General features: G+C 38.5%; 1 protein-coding gene across 5 annotated transcripts in view; it reads right to left on the bottom strand.

The window, feature by feature from the left end:
* rptor (regulatory associated protein of MTOR complex 1) overlaps positions 1 to 22,694 on the bottom strand; it is a 460,420-nt gene that overhangs the window by 158,192 nt on the left and 279,534 nt on the right. For all 5 annotated transcript variants that reach the window (XM_062970816.1, XM_062970817.1, XM_062970818.1 and 2 more), the window contains 3 exons: positions 18,892 to 18,993; positions 7,280 to 7,363; positions 6,275 to 6,385 (listed from right to left, as the gene is read on the bottom strand). In XM_062970816.1, the coding sequence (XP_062826886.1) occupies positions 6,275 to 6,385; positions 7,280 to 7,363; positions 18,892 to 18,993 (297 nt within the window). The remainder of the gene's footprint in view (positions 1 to 6,274; positions 6,386 to 7,279; positions 7,364 to 18,891; positions 18,994 to 22,694) is intronic.

The following is a 22,694-nucleotide window of genomic DNA, read 5'->3' as shown; positions in this document are numbered from 1 at the left end:
ATCCATGGATCAGAACGCTTGAAAATAAAATTACGCCACAGCATATTTAGTGGAGAGAATATGAACAAAGATCTAACAGAACAAGATCTGAATATAATCCAAACTCTGACTTAATCAGATCCAAGAAAATGCTTAAGCTAGAGTTCTCTTTAAGATTGTGATTATTATACCTGATATTAGTAGGAATCCCCTATTCAGATTAGTAATACGAATAGCTAGGAATATTCTGGCAATAACAGAGTTGTGGAAGGTCATTTAGAACAGGGGTCCTCAAATTAAGGCCCGTGGGACAGATGCCGCTCTCCAAGGTCATTTACCTGGCCCCAGCACTCTGTTTTAGACTTAGGCCCACCCAAAGTCTGAAATGACTTGAAGGCACACAACAACAACAACAACAACCCTAATTAACTTAACTATCTCATTGGCCAAAAGCAGGCCCACACTTCCCATTGAATCCTGATAGGTTTATGTTGGTTAAAATTGTTTTTATTTTTAAATACTGTATTGTTTTTGTTGGTTTTTTGCACTACAAATAAGACATTTGCAGTGTGCATAGGAATCAGTTCGTATTTTTTTTTCTAATGATAATTCGGCCCCTTAATAGTCTGAAGGATTGTGGGCTGGCCCTCTGCTTAAAAAGTTTGAGAACCCCTGATTTAGAGCTTTCAGAACCTAAGTACTCCCAGGACATTCCCTAGATCCTAAGCAAGTATATGCAATTAAATATAACTGGTGCACATTGGAAAAAAATCTTTTGGCAATTATTTCTGTAATAGTTCTATATAGTAACTACAACTAAAACCTCACTAGTACTGCTATTCAATGTATTAATTGTTTGCCTAGTACACTCTCAAGTGCTCAAAGCATGACTACCCAGGGCCGGCCGGAGAAAATTTATAATAGTAAGCGGGGGTGGGGAAAAGCGCCCCCCTGGCCGGTGCCGCCAGGGTTGGCCCCGCCTCCTGCCCAGCGTGCCCTGGCCCCGCCTCCCACGCTGCGTGGGAGGCAGGGTCAGGGCGAGTAGCGCGGGAGGCGGGGCCAGGGTTGGCCCTGCTTCCCACGCTACACACCCTCGCCCGTCTGGCCTTTTCCAGCTTTTCCTGGCGGGCAAGGCCAGCCAAGCCACAAGACCAGCTAGACCAGGGCGCACTGGGCAGGAGGCGGGGCACCGTCAGGGTGGTGCCCCGCCTCCCGCCCAGCGTGCCCTGGCCCCGCCTCCCACGCTGCGTGGGAGGTGGGATCAGGGCATGCTGGGCGGGAGGCGGGGCACTGCCCTGACGGTGCCCCGCCTCCCGCCCAGCGCGCCCTGGTCTAGCCAGCCTAAATTGCTGGACGCAGGCGCAGATCGCCCAGCTGATCTGCGCCTGCATCCAGCAACTTCCGCGCTTTGCCGTTTGGTGCGGTGGCGGCAGCAGCGTCACTACGGGGCGCTGTCGCGGCATCTACAGCGCCCCCTAGCGTCATGCGCCCGAGGCCACGGCTTAACGGGCCTCATAGGTCAAACCGGCCCTGTGACTACCTAACTACTATTACAACCACCCAGTAAGGTTAGTCAATAAAACTGCCTAAAAGCACCCTGAAGGACACAATGAAAGTGAAATTCAAACTAGGTATTTCTTGAGTCATAGCTCAGTCTGTCAGCCACTATACCCCTTCCCCCACTTCCCCTCTCTTTTTTCTTCTACAGCACAGAAATGATTTACTGCAGTTAAACAATTAATCACTACATCTGTGCTTCAATCAACACAATGAATAATAGCTCCTCATGATTGCCTACAGCACCAAGGATAATACTTTCACTTACATTCACAGGGTATTCATCTGCTATAACCACTCCCTGGCATAAATTTTATAAAGCAACTCACTCTGGAATGCCATGGTAAAGCAACAAATGCATACATCAGGACGGGTAGGCAAAGTACCACCTATTTTGAACCTTATGGCACGAGCGCTGTGGTGTCAGCCACTGGACTATGTCCCTTCCTTTTTTATTTTCACCTCAGTACTTTCATAGTTCTGAAACATAAGACACGGCTAGGGAAATCTACACATTTATTTTAGATGAATACTGGAAATGACAGGTTGTTACCTGTAACTGTGTTACAGATATCTGCTCCTGCACAGAAACTCTTTGGAACCTTTCAGAATCACTAGGCAGAAACATTTTGGTGGTAACCCCACCCACTCTCCCGAGGCTATAAAGCAGCCTGGCATGACACAGTGAGGAGGATGGGTGGAGTTGTATGAATTCACAGATGACCACAGATGTTAGAGGTAAGCAATCTGTGGTCTTCGTGGTCTCTGTGAATCACACAACTGGGTGACTAGCAAGAATTCATGATCAGGTAGAGGTAGTCATGACACCAGAATAGTAATAATAATCAATTTATTTAAAACCAAATTGCAATTCTGAAAACCAGAAAAAACTGACAGATACACATTGGTAGGGATTAATGCGGTATCCTTGAAGTGACTGGGTTGACCTTGAAGGAACTGGGGGCGGTGACGGCCGACAGGGAGCTCTGGCGTGGACTGGTCCATGAGGTCACGAAGAGTTGGAGACGACTAAACGACTGAGCAGCAGCAGGGATTAATGCAAAAATATTAAATTGCATGTATGCATAAGTCAACTGCCATATAATAACATCGATCATCTTGTCTTCTCTGCAGGAGGCACACAGCGTAAACAGGAATGTTACAGAAAGCATAAAAACCTAATAAAACTCTGATGACCTGAGGGCTATTACAACAATGCAACCCTTGCAGAAATCAAAATGAGTTCCACCTAGTGGTTCATTTGTGTTTTTCTAATTTGTTTTGTTTCTAACAATGCAAGAATACCAATAAATGCTGAGAGTTGAATAAATTTAAAGAATAATGTTATTATTTTAGGTATCAACCCTAAAATACATGAACTAATAATTTTTGCAACCATGTCAGGATACACAAGAGAGCAAAACTGAACGTCCAAAATGGTTGAAAGCTAGAGATCTAGAGTCCAATCAGTAGTGTAATATAAAGGTTGATGGATTTGATTATGTAGCAGACTTACAGTTATCGTCTAAGGGTACGCCCTTTATGAAGGCAGTAGAAGGTGCTGTGGCCCTGGTTGAGTGGGCCTGGATCCGACCCAGGGCCTGCTGGCCCATGAGTTCATAACATAAAACAATCCATTTGTATTAGAGCTGTGCCAAAAAAAAGGGGGGGGGGCTCCTTTCAACCCTATAGCAGATAAACAACTTGGAAAACTGAGGTTCTGTCCAGATAAAATGCCAGAGCCCTCCTGACATTCAAACAATGTAGCAATCTCTATATTGTTTTGAAAGAGGGCTAGAAGAATTATGTCTTGATGCAGGAGTCAATTCTTCCTATGGAATGGAGGGTCTGCTGATTTGATTGGGGTCTATTCTGCTGGTGAGTCAGAAAGGACTGCCTCAGAGTATCGAAAAGGGGATCTCCTTTGATGGTTGGAAAAGGGTTGTAGATCTGTAGACAGCGGTTCTCAAACTGTGTTCTGGAGAGCCCTTGGGGCTCCGTGAAAGGTGTTCAGGCGCTCTGCAGGCACCCCACCTCCTCTGGGGTTTCTGTTGTTGTTGTTGTTGTTGTTGTTGTTGTTGTTGTTGTAAGTGTTTGATTGTGTTTTCACAGAGACCATGAAGAAGAAGCACACATGCTACACCCAGACTTTTATACTGTATTTTACCAGTATTCAATAGCAACTCATGAGAATAAGGAAAGAAATGATCTGACATGATTCCTCTTCAACTGGCAGGAAATACTTTTCAAGCTCAGGGCTTAGTTGTTGATAACTCCCCCAGGGCTGCTATTATATTTCGGAAGATAATGGAAAATCAGTACATGGATGTAGAAAGATACCCCCACAAATGATAAAAGAGGAAAAAACTATATACATCTGCTTGGCTTAGACATATAAGCTAAGCAATTGGAAATAATAGTATATGGCAGATGGGATAGGCAAGGTGAGAACTTCTACTGAATGCAGGATCATAGAAAATATAATGAAGAAGCATAGTCTCAGCTCTAAAGGATTTATGTCTCTTGCCTTCTGGGGCATGCATTTCACCAGGATAGATCAAGGATGCAAGGATAGATCTGTACTCCCCCCCCCCCAAAAAAAAAAACCCCAAGAATTTGTTCTATACTCTCTGACAACAATATTATTGGCATGTGGGCAGTGTTGCATGCTACAATATATTCCTAATCTGAATTATACATAGTTTGAATCCCTAGCCAAACATGAGCATATTATCAGAAATAAGCTTCCCCATCACCCCAGAGGAGCTTTTCATTTTCTTTCCTAGTTGAAATCCTCTTAAAATGTTTTCCAAAATATATTAAATAATACTAAGCATGACTACAGCCATAGGAAAATATGTCAGCATTTGGTCATGGCTCCCTCCTTCTGCTTGAGCCTAAAATTATTTATCAAAAAAGGGCATAGTCCACAATACATTCAGATTTGTCAGGCATTTCTGAAATATTGCCCTTTTATACAATAATATTTTCACCAGGTAAACATTTCTGTTTGCGCAGAACAGTGGCATAATGCAACCCAATAAGTCTTTAGGTATAGACTTATAAGAGACAGACAAAAAAAAACTGTCTAGCAGAGCTATACAAAGAGCATATGAACATCTGTTAACCCAGTGGTTCCCAACCTGTGGGTCCCCAGATGTTCTGGCCTTCAACTCCCAAAAATCGTAACAGCTGGTAAACTGGCTGGGATTTCTGGGAGTTGTAGGCCAAAACACCTGGGGACCCCAGGTTGAGAACCACTGTGTTAACCTATAAAGAACTGCCAAGCCTAGACTGACCCAAGTGGGAAAGTGTTTCTAAAACTCTGCATCTCACAGCAATTCCATGACCTCATTCTATGTGTGGTTTTAGTCCAGTGTCTTGTTCTTGGAGTCCCCTATAGACCAAACTATGTGATAATGTAAATAATAATAATAATAATAATAATAATAGCTTTATTTATACCTCGCCCCATCTCCTAACAAGGGACTCGGAGCAGCTTCCAATCACAAAAACATAATAGATACATAAAACAACTGAGTGTCATAATGAATTAAAACAAGTCAAAATTAACACAAAACAATCAACACATAAACAATTATTATATAAAAAAATTAAACAAGCTTTTAAAAGTCTAAACCATTGCATTGATCAATATGAGCCATGGTTTAGTGGTTAAGAATTTTTACTTTTGCCATTATCGAAGGTCTGTTTGAACAGCCAAGTTTTCAGTTCCTACCCAAATGACATGAGTGTGGGCGCTTGCCTAATCTCCCTGGGGAGGGCGCTCCACAGCCAGTGGGCCACTATCGAGAAGGCCCTCTCTCTCGTCCCCACCAACCGTAGTGTGACAGAGGTGGGGCCATGAGGAGGGCCTCCCCAGCAGATCTTAAAGCCCGAACAGGTTCATAGGGGGAGATGCAGTCACATAAGTAGGCTGGAACTGAACTGTGTAGGGCTTTGTAGGTGATAACCTGCACTTTAAATTGGGCCTGGAAGTATATAGACAGCCAGTGAAGAAGCTTTAGTAGGAAGGTGGTACATACCCTATAACTCATTCCTGTCAGCAGCCTGGCTGCAGATCTTTGTACCAATTGTAGCTTCTGGGCTGTCTTCAAAGGCAGCCCCACTTAGAGTGCATTGCAGTAATCCATATGAGATGTAACTAAAGCATGGACCACCGTGGTCAGAATTGGCTTTGCCTGTCACATTCATTAACCAGAATAAAGGGCCTAGAACTGAGTCTTTCAAGAGTAACAGATGGATTAGAAAACTCAGAGAAGGGAAATCAGATATACTTCATTAGTAAAAACATTAATGAACTCGCAGTTTTATGCAAAGAATAATTATACTTGATGTTCCAATTAATGCAGATGTCATATCAACACAAGAGAAAATGATCTCACAAGTGGAAAAGTATCCCATTTTTCAATCTTTCCCACATTTCATCATAAAATCTCTAATGTTCCATTTCACTTTCCATCAGAAGTTGTTGAAATTAGGTTAAATCTACCAACAGAAAAGAGGTAATGTGAAACAAGTGGACAAGGTAGGGGTGTATTTCATCAGCAGGGTTTAAGAGTTTTTTCTTAGTTGCAAATTGAGTCCCCTTGAGTAAGTCATTCTCATTTCATTTCCAATCATGAATAAATTAGCTCGCTGCTGATGCTGCAACTAATGATAATATTCTTTTACAGTAGTCTTCACCATTAGAAACCAAAACTTCATGGTTACTTACACTGTCCACTGCAAGGATTTTGGCCCAGATGAAGACCAGAAGAGGTCTTAGCTCCCTAGCAGAACTCTGAAGTAGCTTTAACACATAGGGGAAAATGCCAACAGACAATGCCTGAAGAGAAAACAAAACAATGTGAATGGGACATGAGCTTGGGATGTGCAGATAGAAAGTTGATAGCATTAATCTACCCACCAACATTAATAACCTAAAGTATGTCTGATAAGCAATCTTCATTACAACAATGCTGCTGAAGTGATAAACTGCATATTTCTCTCAGGTCAATTTTAATCCTGGATGTCACCTAGAATTTCAAATTCACATGGCTTGCCAAAACCAAAGCTTAATTTAGTACAAAATTTTGCTCAGTCCACAATGTACTCATGATTCATTGTTACCCATATAATTCTGATTTGTTCTTCCATCTAGTCACCTATCTTTCACTAACATTGATCCTGTTTTTAACAGACATGGTGTCCCCCCCTCTAATTCTAATAATTCATTTTTACATATAAGTAGTTACTTGATCAATAACTTTCGTGCACCCAGCCCTGCATATTTTTAAACCCTCAAGATTTTTTTAATCCAAGGCTCTCTTCTCTTAAGATCCAAGGAGTCATATCTCAGATGTTGATAACCCTTACAAAAGCTGGGAAGATCATTCCATTTTTTATTCTTTTGCTGAAACAGTTTACTCATAAACCCAGCATGACCACAAGATGTGAGTGTATTTGCACATTCACATCTCCTCTCCTCTTATTGCTGTGCCTAGCGTCAGATGGAATTGGAGAGGCTGAACAAAGAGGAGCACTGCTATCTTTGGCTAATGTGAACTACATATAAAAAGGAATCTCATCACCTTCCACAGCCTGTTGAACTCTGGCAGTCTGATTTATGTTGACCTCACGGTCATCTGATTGCTGACAGTTCATTATTTATACATGCTGACTATATAGGAAACATACTGTCTCTTCCACAAAAAAAAAGATTTCTGTAATATGTACTCACCAAGCTAACAGCCCAAGGACCCAGATCCAAAAATCGACCCAGTAAATCAAGGGCTCGCAGCCGATGCACTTGACTCAACAGCACCTGCAGAAAACAAGGAAAACAGATTACAGATCTTTGAAATTTTAGCACACATTTAACAAGGTAGGAGAGAAGAAGTTATGGTCAAACATCAACTTTTCAGTATCAGAATCAAGGTAAAAGATCATAATCTATATGGAGAGCAATTATGTCAGGAGGGAACAATTGAAATTATATACTTCGCACACTACATATACCTTTTATTACCGATTACATAACTTCAGCTCACAGAGGAGTTTCCAGACAATATTCACATATTGTAAAGATGAAGATACAGTATAATTAATCCTTAGGGAAAGATGCACATATATATGGAAAATGCACACGTATCTATGTGTATACTTGTGGAGCAGTTTCCAAAAGGTACCAAATCTATCTGAACAAATTTTACCCAAGTTGAAAAAAACAGGCTGACCCTCAGGCAATGGAAGTCATCATTTGCCTATATGTTCTTTCTGTGCCAAATATCATATTTACATATTTCATAAAGATATTTTGCTCTTTATTGTGGATTTTTTCAAGAAATAAATTTAGTTTTGGTACACTTTGGCATGAATCTATAATTTAAAATACACGTAGCTCAGTTACCCTATGAAGAATGTTTTATTATTTATTATGTTATTTAATAGCAAGTATTCCCCTCTATACAATTAATTTTTCAAATAAAGAAAGGTCATTTTAATGTTAACACATGTTCTTTTTTCTCTGTATAATGAGCACAATGATATTATCCAGTCATCATAAAAATGAGGTACTTTCACCATTATATTACCCTCTACATACAATATGTTTGCAAAATGGCAACTGGCTTGCATCTTTGTACCCTATGGCTACTACCTTGTGCTGCCATATCTTTCTTTTTTGCCTCCTGCATATAACTCTTACACTGCACTTTATGTTTCCTATTACAAGGGCACACCTCGATCCTTGTTTTATCATCAGGGCCCATACTATAAGCAGCATGAAGCCCACCCGAACCCTATTTTGCCTGAATTGTCAGTCTTTTGGCTTCACTAATTTTGAACCCTTTTCTGCTATTTCTTTGCAGTTCACCCATTTAAAATCTCATCCTAGAATGTGAACTGCCCCAACATTCTTAATTACTTCACCATACTTTTCAGAAGAAATTATGGTTTTCATTATTCTAAGCTTCTTTCTCAACAGTGCCAAATGACCTGTCTGTAAGCATATAGTTGTGGCCATGGACAGGAAAAAACACTACATTTAAAAAGCATACTGAGACACAATTACACAAAACATGAACACATGGTATCACAAAACACTCAGTGTATTTGATTTTCTTAGCATCACAGAATGGTTTCAGATACGTACTGAAGAAATGCCATAAATAAAAACTAATTTCTGAAGGACATCTACAGCCTTCTCTATCAAGCCATCTATACAAATGAGTGGATTTGGTATGTTTTGTTATGGAACACCAACTGGATGTGATACTTTTGATTTGGTACATTTTGGTAGCTTTGATCCATACATAATATTCTCCTTGCTGACAATATGTTGCCACCTATAACTCATTTTTCAATTTTGGGGGATTTGGTACCTTTTGGAAACAAGCTCCACATTTACTCTCCACTGTTTTTTCTCTCTGAATGGCACATGCTGTGGAACTGAAAACTGGATTTTGCTGAGACTTCTCAGAGGTGCAGACACTGCTGGATCATATGAAGAGAAGTGTATTTTTCTCAAACCAACAAATCAGATAGGTTGGGGGTGGGGGCAAGAAGAGGGTTTCCAGAAAATATGTACAGTATGTATTGTAGAGATGAGAATATAATGAAGTCTCAAGGAAACATGTCCCAATTTCCAAATAATGTTTGTTGGCACATTTTTGGGACATGGAAAGCAAAGAAGTGAGTGTCTGAGGGTGCAGTCTGAAGTTAGAGTTTCAAAATGTATATCTAGATAAGCAGCAGGCAGCAGCCAATATTGCAACCCCCTTTTAAAACTAAATTTCTCCACTCACCCTTTCCCCTTGAACTGACAGTGCAGGTGCCTACTTGACATTTCAAAGGAAATATCAGGATCACATCACAGTGAATGAACACTACAACCCACATTTATTTTCCTATTGTGATACATTGAAACTACAGTCTTATGTCATTAGGCCATGATGATCAGCACATTTTGAGGACAGAAAATACACTGCAATTTTTCTAGATTTCTTTAATTTTAATGTTAATCTCTTCTCAAGATGCTAGTGCATCACTGTGTTCAAACTAAGGAAGGAGTCACTATGGATTAGAAGGGATTAATCTCGAATATTACATTTCTTTATTACAGTGTACAGACATTGTGCATGAATAGGCTCTTGCTTAGTATGCGCTAAAGCAGTATGGGTGGGTGGGTGGTTGAAGACGAGGGAGAGTGAGGCAGTGATACTCAGGTGAAAATTAAATTTCCAGTCTATGATATAATGAACAGCAGGAAACTACTCAAAGGGACTTGGAAGCAATAATACACCGTTGCTTTCATGAATGGTAGCAACTTGGATTTGAAGGGGTATTGGTGATATTAGCATAATACAAATCTAATAGAAACTGATTAAGGCCATGTCTAACTGTGCTAATGAACTAATAGCTCTGTAGACTTAAATTTAGATGGGCACAAGCCTGTGACCTGCCTCTGATTTCACTGTCTTCACAGAATTAAGATTCTGAATTCAATCTTTAGTCACAAATTGGTAATATTTCCAGCCTAGATCATAACTTAGTGGTTGCCATCCTCTCTTCTTAACACTGTAATGTTTTTCGGCCTGCTTTACTACATACTGGTATTTGCACTCCAAAAATTTATCTCATTTTATCCTGGTGGCGCAATGGGTTAAACCCTTGTGCTGGCAAGACTGCTGACCAAAAGGTCCATGGTTCGAATCCGAGGAGTGGGAAGAGCTACTGTCTGTCAGCTCTAACTCCCCATGAGCGGACATGAGCTAAGCCTCCCACAGGATGGTAAAACATCAAACATCCAGGCGTCCCCTGGGCAACATCTTTGCAGACGGCCAACTCTATCACACCACAAGTGACTTGTAGTTTCTCAAGTCGCTCCTGACATGAAAAAAACCTCATTTTGTGCTTGATAGCTCAGAGTCTCAGAAGTTCCATTTTAAATTAAAATAAAATAGTATTGAAAAGCAAAATCTCGTTATCATCACATCTCAAAATTGTATTGAGATATTATCTATTGTTGTACAGATATAGTCCGAAAGAGAGTGGATTTAGCCAACAAAGCTAACTGGTTGTTTGCCTATATTTCGGGACATAATTAGATGAAGTAGTGCAATGATATCACAGAAAATAAACACAGGAAACTGCCAAATGCCAAATCGAGTATTTACTGAGCAACTTTGTCATACAAGTTGTTCAAAAATTAAGTTACATCTTCTTTGTCCAAAAGTGAAGTGCAAGAACTAACAAACAAAGAGTACTGGAGTTTGGGGGGGGGGGGGGATCCCATTGGTTATAAAGATATAAGTAAGGGGAAGCTGGGAATGTGTAGAAACACAAAAAGCAACAAGAGAGACTAATGAATACCAGTGAAATAGAAGAATAGAGCACTTAAATCAGATTATTGGATTAGATTTAAAATTCATTAAACTTAGCACTTGTCTTTAGCAACCCCTCTATAATACCTTCCATTTGGTATTAAACACCATTCTTTTATTAAATTAAAAGTGGTCTGAATCCAAAAGCCTCTCTTTATTAGGTAGCTGCTCAAGCCATTTGATCTTTTTGCCTGTTCTCTACAGTAACTATTGTGCAAATGTGTGTGTGTTTCAAAGAAGAGGCAATCAGACTTCTTAAAAGAATTAAATAAAGACTGAGTACTTTAATAAATAAATATTTTAACCCAATAAGTGATGCATAAACATATCTCCACAAGCATAAATACATGTACATGTATATATAACAAATCTCCTAAGAAACCATCTGTTTTATTTCTCCTTAAAACATTAATCTTGCCTTACAAATGTAAGTGAAATGATAAAATTCGCAAACCAAGATTCTGTGATTTCTTAATTTTTTTGGGAATATCTGTATTTGCATTTCTGTATATAATGAGATGTCTTAGAGGTGGGACACTAATCTAAACACAAAATTCATGTATAGGTCATGTCCATCTTATTTTATACACAATTTCTGTGAACTGAACCATCAGAATGCACAGGAGTCCATATTTCAGTCAACCATGTCAGTGGGTTGTATGTTGTATGTATGTCTATGTGTTAAATGTTTTGATACAGCTGATGGGCTAATCAATAAAACATGTACTAATCAAATCCACAGTCAACCATGTGGACAATTTTGGATTTTGGGGATATTTCATGATATATGTACAGTAGAGTCTCACTTATCCAACATAAACGGGCTGGCAAAATGTTGGATAAGCGAATATGTTGGATAATAAGGAGGCATTAAGGAAAAGCCTATTAAACATCAAGTTAGGTTATGATTTTACAAATAAAGCACCAAAACATCATGTTAGACAACAAATCTGGCAGAAAAAGTAGTTCTATACGCAGTAATGCTATGTAGTAATTACTGTATTTATGAATTTAGCACCAAAATATCACAATATATTGAAAACATTGACTCCAAAAATGTGTTGGATAATCCAGAACGTTGGATAAGTGAGTGTTGGATAAGTGAGACTCTACTGTATATGTAAATACAGATATTCCAAATTTTTTAAAAATCCCAAACCCTTCTGGGTTCAGGAATTTAGGGATATTCAATCTGTAATATTAGTGCTTATACATATGCACATACACACATGCTATCATTATCTTACCCAGCGTATGCATGTGTGGGACATTGTATGCGCGCACACACACAAAACACACAATCACTACTCTGATTACAACTCATTTATGAAAGGTACTGGGGACCAGATGGTATCTTCCTCCTCCTTTATGGAAATAGTCTGCCCTTTACTACTCACTGCCTTCTGGTTGTTTTTCTTACCATTTATCAGCCTATGAAGGGATGCAGCCTCTTATTCCCCTCTAAGCCCTTGGCAAAAAGGTTATTGAAAATCCAAGGACATGATAACTCTGAAAGAATTCCCAAAAGCTAACGGGCAAGTATTGCTTTGCAAAATTAGTAATTTTTTCTCACCAAAACATGTCTAATATATGTTCTCTTATATCAGGATTAGCCCCCCACCCTTTCAGGGTCACATTCCCTTCAGATTAAGCTTCTAAGGGTTCAATGCCACCAGGAGATAGAGACAAAGTAATATACCACCAGGCACCCACCATTACACATAGCCATTTATAGACTTTTCCCATTCACACATAGTCACACATCTATAAACATACTTAGCACTATCCCATTCTCATGTTCTCTCATCCCCATTTAAACACCCCACCTATCAATCTCCCCCACCCTCCTTTTAATACGTATAGTGAGATTCCCTTTGGAACTAATCAAATTGAAGCCATCTATTTCACCAGAAATTTCAGAGTTCTACCTCCTTGCTACTATTACCACACAGTCAGGAAATAATGGATTCCTCTACTTATTAGGCCCCTTCTACACTGCCATATAAAATCCAGATTATCTGCTTTGAAATTGATTATATAGTGTAGACTAAAATAATCCAGTTCAAATCAGATAATGTGGATTATCTACTTTGAAAATCAGGATTATATGGCCAGTGTCATTATAATTATGTCAATAGTGTGACTCCCTGCCCTGCCTAACTACTGTTGAGTGTTTAAGTGTTCCCTCCTAGAAAAATTCAAAAGCTCTGCCCTGGGTCCTTTTATCTGTTTGCTTTGGAGCTCTGGAATGACAGTTATTGGATTACACCTCCCAGATTTCCACTGATCACGCCGCCTGGTGATTCTGGGAAATAAGTCCAAAATGTATATACTCGAAGATAAGCCGAGTTTTTCAGCCCTTTTTATCAGCTGAAAAAGCCTCCCCGTTATAATCGGGTCAAGGTCAAGCCGGGCAGCGGAGCCTGGAGGCTATTGCTTGCAATATATGATAGATTTCTCTCCTCCCTTATCAGTGTGTTTGTTCTTCCAAAGCCTACCTTGCTCTTAACTAAGGGAATTTTTTGAAAAGGAAAATAAGCCTTTGCAAGTCAGGAAGAAGAATATATATATATATATATACACACAGTAGAGTCTCGCTTATCCAACGTAAACGGGCCAGCAGAACGTTGGATAAGCGAATATGTTGGATAATAAGGAGAGATTAAGGAAAAGCCTATTAAACATCAAATTAGGTTCTGATTTTACAAATTAAGCACCAAAACATCATGTTATACAACAAATTTGGCAGAAAAAGTAGTTCAATACGCAGTAATGCTATGTTGTAATTGCTGTATTTATGAATTTAGCACCAAAATATCACGATGTATTGAAAACATTGACTACAAAAATGTGTTGGATAATCCAGAACGTTGGATAATCGAGTGTTGGATAAGTGAGACTCTACTGTATATATATCTCCATTAATCTTATAAAAGCATTTTTGCCTGAAATAAATTTCATATATAAATTTTATATATTAATTTTCCCCACATGTTTGCAAGTCTTTGCAAATCCTTTGTACATATACATATCTAGAGATTTCATATACTTGTATATCTGAATCTATGTGTATACATTATTTTTATATATGAATTTTTGCTTCACACGTTTGCAAGTCCTTGCGAATCCTATGCAGATATAATTACCTATATATAGAGAGATGTCTAGATAGATATATAGGAATATAGATATATAGGGCATGGAAATACTACAGAGGAAATGCACACACACATATAGAGATTTATAGATAGATGCAGGAGGGAAATGCACATATATAGAGAGGATTTGCAAATGTTTCAGGGGAAAATGCATATGTGAAATTAGTATATATAATTATAGATCTATAACTAGCTCTGCATTGTTTATGTAGGCATTGAATGTTTGCCTGTTACTATGTTGGAAACTGGCCTGAGTCCCCACAAGGAGATAGGGCAGGATAAAAATGAAGGATAATAAATGAATAATAATAATAATAATAATAATAATAATTATTATTATTATTATTATTATTAAAATGAAGTTTTATTGTTGTTGTTGTTGTTAAGTTATTGTTAATACCATATTGTTTTTGTTGACCCTACTTTTCCACTTATAGAGCAAGTTTACTGATTTTCTTTGAAATACGGTAAATATTCAAAAATATTTAACTTGCTGGTCCCTCAATTAATGTAGTTTTATTGGTATTTATTTTTATTTTGAAATTTACCAGTAGCTGCTGCATTTCCCACCCTCGGCTTATACTCGAGTCAATAAGTTTTCCCAGTTTTTTTATGGCAAAATTAAGTGTCTCGACTTATATTCGGGTCGGCTTATACTCGAGTATATACGGTAATTTTCCAAACCATGTTTTAAATTTCAAAAGGGAGTGAGAAGTGGAAGAGTGCCTTTTTGCTTTGTGCTGAAAGATTCACAACCACTGCTGATACTTCCCAAGTGCTACAGATGATCCCCAAGGATTGCCAAAGTGCTTGACAAGCCTTTGATAAGAAGTTAAAAATGACAGAATCTCTTTGTGGCAGGAAAAGTGAATGAGTTGGTTGCTGTGGCAATTCTGGCAAGTGGTCACCAAAAGTTACAGTGGAGGGCCATGGAAGAAAGGGGTGAAGCCAGGCTGAAGGTGGAAGAAGGCTTGAAACGGGGGCTGGCAGGGGAGCAAGAAAGGTGATGTGGAGATTCCAGCCTGCAGACTCTGTTCCGGCTCTGTACATTTACTGGTTTTCCTTCTTATAAATGTTTCTACCAATTTATTTGCAGCAGAAGTGTAGGCATATGGATCTGCAATTCCCTGGCTCCATCACCTCTCCCTTGATCTAGATTCTAGATACATTCCTGGAATTAGAATTATGGCTAGTTTCCAATCTTCTAACAGCAGTGATTTTAATAATTAGCAGTTTTATGTTTGACTTTTAAAGAACCTTCATATTAATTATCATCTGGCTGCATCTGACCTGACTGAAAATAAAGTAGTAAGAAAGTTCTGCAAGTAAGAGATTCTGGCAGCCTTGCAGGATGTGCAGGAGTATGAATATGAGGTTCAGCAGTAAGCGCAAAGAAAAAAAACATCATTCCAGAGGTACTGAAAAGAATTAAGGCTAAGACAGGCAAAGGCAATCCCTGGAAAGGGCACTATAAATTTTGGTAAGAGCAATTCATGTGGAGCAGAATGTGTGAAACTAGTTGGGAATTGATCTTGAATGGGGTGGGAAAATGAGCAGAAGCACCATCAGGCACTTCGGAGGTAAATGAAATAATGCAGTAGAAAGAATATTTCAAATTCAAAAAATTGTACATACATTAGACATAGCAGAGATTATTGTTCTGCATATGAACAACTACATTCTATGTTGGAAACAGATACATAATTATTGAAACACAGATGAACTGAGGCGATATTTTGTTTCTGACTACAGAAGAATGTCCTAAAAACCATCAGGAAAATACAAAGTAGAAGAAACTTTCCATCTCAAATTTAGCAAACTGCAGTCCTTACCCCAAAAGAGAAAATGCTGGGTTTTTGTTTTCAAAACAGTGAGGCAAATAATACAGCAAACAGTGTATTTTAAATAAAATTGCTTGGTGTGTATGCAAATGTCAAAAGTCCTACACAAGGTAGGAAGAGATAAATTTATGGAGATTTTCTATTAAAATTGCAAGATGCCACACATCAAGCAGCAGCTAGAACCATTATTAAAAGTCAGTAGTGGATTTAAAACAAAACCTCTGCATCTGCAATTAGATTTCTCCTCCACAGGACAACTATTAATCTTATTGAGCTGTATTGGATATATTCTAGAAGGCAAATGCCCCAGAAAGCATTAACAGCTATTGCTCAGCTGTGTTCCAAAGTAGACAGCATTGTTGCCTTGAAAATCCGCCCACCCCTCTGTATTTTACTTTCTGCATTGGGAATCTGCACTTTCCCAGGAGGTATTTCCTGGGATATCAAAAATTCTAAGGGGACTGTGTCTTCTAAAAAGGCAGTAAAATAACTTTTACAAGAGCACTATTTTTCTAGGATTTGCTAAACTGGGCGAAAATATCTGTACATGTTGTCATATGTTCCTTATCTTCAGTGTCAGACAAGGCATGGTGGGAGGGGGGGTTCTGCTTATTTTAATTAGCCCTTCAAGAAGGTAAAGTGCTTATGTCCTTTGCCAAAATTGATTAAGTCCATGATGATTCAAATCTATAATATGAACATGACTGTCCTAATAATTTGCCATCTACATTAGCATAGTGACTTCTCTCTGAAAAGTAAAAGGAAACAGGTAGACATCTAAATACTGCTGCAAAATTACTTGCAGTGCAGTCTCTGGTGTCAAGTCACTCAACTGAACTCATGCCACATAAGGAATCTTTCCCTCTCCTTGGCTTTGTCAGAGATAAACTACCCCAGAATCACTACCCCAACCATCTCCTATGCTCTGGATATTCTAGAAAAAGAGGAGCAGACTCACAGAGATTGATAATGCTGTCAGCCATGATGCAAGACAGTAGATCTAAATGGGAATGAGAGTCTTTACCCATTATAAGAGGAGAAAATGGACGCCCTTGGACAGGTTAAATAATATATGTAGCTCTATTCCTCTTAGTAGGAAGAGTTCATGATTCTTAGGGGGGGGGGGGGGAGAAGAATGATCAAGTGTCCTTTGAGAAGTACAGGGAATAATTATAAACTTTTTGATTGTCTTTAGAACCAGAATTGCACATTATTAAAAAAAATTGGGAAAAAGCAAATATTAATGTACGGCTCAGAATGACTACTATGAGTTCTCTGCACTTCTAAATGAATCTTACCAGTACGATTTATCTTGCACCTTAAAAGGTTATTAAATGCATTGATGTCTGCAAAGCTCCACCATTCTGTCTTAGGCTTTCTAGAAACTGCACTCCTGGTATGCAACTACACAACTGTCTTTTCTCTCTCTCTGTCTTGCCTTGCTTAAAAAGTTTGAAGAACACTGCAGCTAATTTGGCAGCACATAAAAGCAAATAATTTTATATGTAAATTATCTATTATATAACTTGTATACTTCTTAAATTGAATAAAAATGAAATGTCTAGACAACAGACAGAGATGACTACCAGCACTACTAAGCTGAACACAAAATGGTAATTCTTTACTCCTCTGAAATGAGCCTTGTCCATGACCTTAGACTCTGCTATTGTTATGTGCTGTCAAGTTAGCTTTGTTTTATGACAACCCTCTGTCTGACAGCCTTCCAAGAGACTCTGTTATTGAAAAGCCCTGTTCATATTTTGCAAATTTGTTGCAGTACCTTTCTTTAATGAGTTCATTTACTGGAAATGTAGTCTTCCATTTTTTATAACTTTACAAAGCATTATCACCCATCTATCTTTGAAACTAACTGATAGAAAGAAGTTGGCAGCACAAGTTTTCATAGCTTTATGTCCATCATATCAGATACATGGAGTGAAGTGCCAAGGGACAGGCCTTTATGAGCATGTAGTATGTGTGAATACTTGTGGGTATGGTAAAGTGCTACAAGTTCCCTTTGCATTCTGATCCAGACTAACACATTTACTTCTTTAAATTCTACATTAAGCTATTTAATCATTTTGATGTCTAGTAGTAGTTAAAATTTCACTCGCTCTCAGATTTGTCTCTTTGGCTCCTTCTACATATAAAACCCAGATTATCTGCTTTGATCATCTGGATTATATGGCAGTGTAGAAACCCCCTAGATGGTGTATGATATGCACCCAACAACACATTTCAAATTATTTGTTTCTTCCCCCTGTTCAGCATTCTTTCCTGTCCAGTTTTCACATATATTCATAAAAATACTATGGCATCAATGATCTTGGCCATGATGTTCATATATATGTCTTTGCACTTGAGAAACATATCTATTTACTGGATAGCTACCCTTGACTTTTGACTAGATAGTTGTTAATCTATGAGAGATTTCTAATCAGTCCCCTGATGCTTTTTTATTTTTTTTAAAAAGAAGGAATAAAGGAAGCAATTTGTTTAGCACAGAAAAAACTGCTGTGGGTTTCTGGATGTATACGGAAAAGTTATAACTGTCCTTGGCAGACCACAAATTGGGCATTTTAAAAGAGTCTGACACATTCCCATTTTGGCTGCCTCAAATAAGAACTTTCCTGATACAGAGATAACATAGCAAAATAAAGGAGTTAAATTTCGTAGAAGCAGCTAATAATCTACAGCCGCAATTAATGCTCATCTAGGGAGCACTTGGGGTGGGGCAGTGGAATGGCACTTATGTGTAATGTATCTTTATCAGCAAAGACCCAGGAAACAATCAGCTCCAATTAGTCTTGAACACAGTCCACATAATTTATTTACCCAAACACCATCTGGCAGAGAACAAGACAGTCAGGCAAAGACAGGCCCATAAATACACACAGAGAATACTGCTGTCCACATGTTTCAGCAGCCTCAGCTAAGCCAGCAGTGTAACTGCTTGCCAAGACAACTCACCTGCAGGACAATGGGAAGCTGTTCAGGCGGATTGCGGTTTTCTACTCCCATCGTCAGCCATACCTGAAATGCTGTGAGCTGTTCGGCAAAGAATGGGCTGTGCTGTTGGGGGAACGAAAGACATTGAGTCATCGTAAATTGTGGTGACAGTGGCATGCCAGAAAACAAACAGGGACCACATGTTTACTTATTTGTTTACTAATTGCAAGCACTAGAAATACGTGTTTGGGTCTACTTTTACACATTGTAATGGAGAATTACCAAGTTTGCTCAATAATGATTTTACAGCTCCACTAGGAGTTAACAAGTCAGTCTTAAAATAATCTGACTCCTAAAAAAATGCCAAATCAGTGGGAGAAATCTTTTATGGAACAATGCTAAGGCAATAAAATTTCACATGCACATTTTCCACTCATAAATTTGACAGGGTCTTAATTCATTTCCTCTTCTTCATAGATATGCTTTCATATATTTAGTCATGGAACCACCTTTGCTGAGTCCAAGGTGAAAATGATTCAGCAACAATGAAAAATATTTCTTTTCTTTCCTTTTCTTTTGGCAAAGAGACTCACAATTCAGACATGAAATCACAGGCCCGTGCTTGCCAGATGGGGTAGTCTCTGTTTTAACCCATACTCATGCAAAATTAATCTTGCCAAGGACAATGCTCTTGTTTTTAGATGTGCTTTTCATGACATTCTAAAAAAATGCAAAACTAAGGAATCTCCTGAATATCTCCAAATTAACAGCATATGGATACAGGAGTCAAAATGGCCTACAGCATCAAGTCACAGATTCTACTGTTACTGTGGGAACCTAAGGCAGTATGCACTTCAGGGGCCTCAGCTATCTCAAAATTTGATTGTTTATTTTGTTGCTGTTGCCCATATGGAAATAAAAAAATAAAGTTAGCTATTCCAAAGTAGATAGGAATGGTTTCCAATGGAAAAACTGGAAACTGATTTCTAGGTCACTAACTGTTGAAAAAAAGGATTTTCCCAATTCTAAAACATTTTGGGAGTCCAAAAGGCAGCAAATGAGCCACATCTTCAGGGGGACACCTGGGAGCAATTTTGTCCTAAAAATCTTTTGACAATGCTTTGAGGAACCCCGGGATCACACATGGCCCATGATCTGTGCTTTCCCCACCTCTGTGATAAATCTTTGGTTTGTTACGTTGAATAAATGCAGCTAGCCCCTTAATTGCAAATTATTTGGAACTATTCACAAAACAAGACAATCAACATGGTAAGACATTTTAAATATTGCAAACACCATTTCCCAAATATATTTCATTAGATATATAGACTACTTCTTAATAGCAATAAAAGATACTTGTATGAGGTATGGCGAATAAAACATATGATGAAAGGTTGAAGAAGCTGGATATGTTTAGCTTAGAGAAGTCTGAGGGGTGATATGATTGCATTCTTCAAATACCTCAAGGGCTGTCACAGAAAGAAAGGGCCAGGCCTTTTCTCTGCTGCCTCAAAGGATAGGACCAAATCTAATATTTGAAATTATAGGAGAGCAGATTTTGAATGAACTTCAAAAGACATATCTTGAAAGAGCTGTTTGGCAATGGGATTGATTGTCTACGGAGGTAGTTTGGGTCCCCTTCTCTGGACATATTCAAAAAGTGGCTGGAGAGCTACTTACTGGGGATGCTTAAGCTGGAGAATCTGTATTGAGCCAGGAGCTGGACCAGATGACCTATGAGGCCCTTCAGCTCTATGAGTCTATGACTCCATGTGCCTACATTCACGCTTTCAAAACAAAGGCATGTTTCAAGGCTTAATGGAACATTTAATTTGAATGAGGAAGTTATTGTGACCTGTTGTTTGATTACAGCTCCCCCTGCCCTAAACCAGTCCCCATAAAATATCCAAACTTTTATTTCCTTTCTTCTACTTCCAGAAGTATTTGGTCTTAAGACCAGATGTATATGGTCTTAAAGAAGGAAATAATGGAGTATATATATATATATATATATATATAGAGAGAGAGAGAGAGAGAGAGAGAGAGAGAGAGAGGGGGGGGGGGAGACGGAAAATGTCCATGTATTTTACTGTATTTTGATTTGAACAATGCATTTTGCATTTGACATTTTGTTTATAAATATCTCAGAAATCAAATAGATAAAGTATTTTAATGTGGTGTTTTAGCTGACTCTGAAGAACCACAGGTCCTCTACTTCTCATACACACACACACACACACAAAGATCTATATCATATATCCCTGCCATCATTCTGCTCAAAAGTAATAAATCATATCTGATTGAAAAAAAGTGGAATGGCAACATATTTTATTCCTGGTAGCATATAATAGGAGGAGTGATAGAAAATGATACTACTTTGTGTTTGGCCATCTAATTACATATACAGTAGTCTCTCACTTATCCAACGTTCTGGATTATCCAACGCATTTTTGTACTCAATGTTTTCAATACATTGTGATATTTTGGTGCTAAATTCGTAAATACAGTAATTACTACATAATATTAATGTGTAATGAACTACTTTTTCTGTCAAATTTGTTGTATAACATGATGTTTTGATGCTTAATTTGTAAAATCATAACCTATTTTGATGTTTAACTAATTTACAACGTTGGAATGAGGAAGTGAGGAAGTGCTGTCACAGTGGATGATGAAGCAGCTCCTCCCCCCTGTGGCCAGAATCGAACATCCCCTCAGGAGAAGGTTAAATTGCCTCTGCGTCTGTCTGTCTGTTGTCTCTGTCTCGGTTCAATGTGTTTATGGGCATTGAATGTTTGCCCTATATGTACATAATGTGATCCGCCCTGAGTCCCCTTCGGGGTGAGAAGGGCGGAATATAAATACTGTAAATAAATAAATAAATAAAATTTAATTTAAGGGCGGAATATAAATACTGTAAATAAATAAATAAATAAAATTTAATAGGCTTTTTCTTAATCTCTCCTTATTATCCAACATATTCGATTATCCAACGTTCTGCCGGCCCGTTTATGTTGGATAAGTGAGACTCTACTGTGTTTAGTTTGCTACTGAAGTATACATGACAGGATATTCTGCCAAGGGGTCACTTCCAAGGACATCTCCAGCAATTCAGTAGAGCGTATGTAAGAAAGAAGTCACTGGGTACAGCATTTTCTGAAACTAAGGTGTTGCGAGTGTGAAAAGCACAAGCTAAACACATACACAAGTGACCATATTACTGAAATTGCAACTCAGGACAGCAAGCTCTACTTGATCACATGACAAATATTGATTTGGATGGAAAATAAGACCAAATTAACTAATTTCAGCTCAAGCTTTTCTTCAGATAGGGTTTTCTCATATTTCTAATATCAATGGGGCCCCTGACATGGCTTAGATCAGGTTTCCCCAAACTAAGGCCCGTGGTCCAAATGCAGCCCCTCAAAGTAATTTACCCACCCCTGGCCCTAAAATTTAGACTCAGGGTCACCCTAAGTGTGAAACGACTTGAAGGCAAACAACAATCCTAATTAACTTGACTATCTCATCAGCCAAAAGCAGGTCCACACTTCCCATTGAAATACTTGAAAATTAATCTTGGTTAAAATTGTTCTTCATATTAAACATTGCTTTCATGCGTTTTTGTACTACAAATAAGATATGTACAGTGTGCATAGGAATTTGTTCATTTTTTTCCCAAAATATAGTCAAGCCTACCAATAATCTGAGGGACCGTGAACTGGCCTTCTGTTTAAAAAGTTTGAGGATTCCTGGCCTAGAGGTTTTTTGGCCCCAATTCTACCATGACTCAATACAACACAACACAACTTCCTTTCTCAAAT

The sequence above is a fragment of the Anolis carolinensis genome, chromosome 2 (assembly GCF_035594765.1).
Source record: "Anolis carolinensis isolate JA03-04 chromosome 2, rAnoCar3.1.pri, whole genome shotgun sequence".
NCBI lineage: Eukaryota > Metazoa > Chordata > Lepidosauria > Squamata > Dactyloidae > Anolis > Anolis carolinensis.
This window is presented reverse-complemented; position numbering and strand designations above follow the sequence as displayed.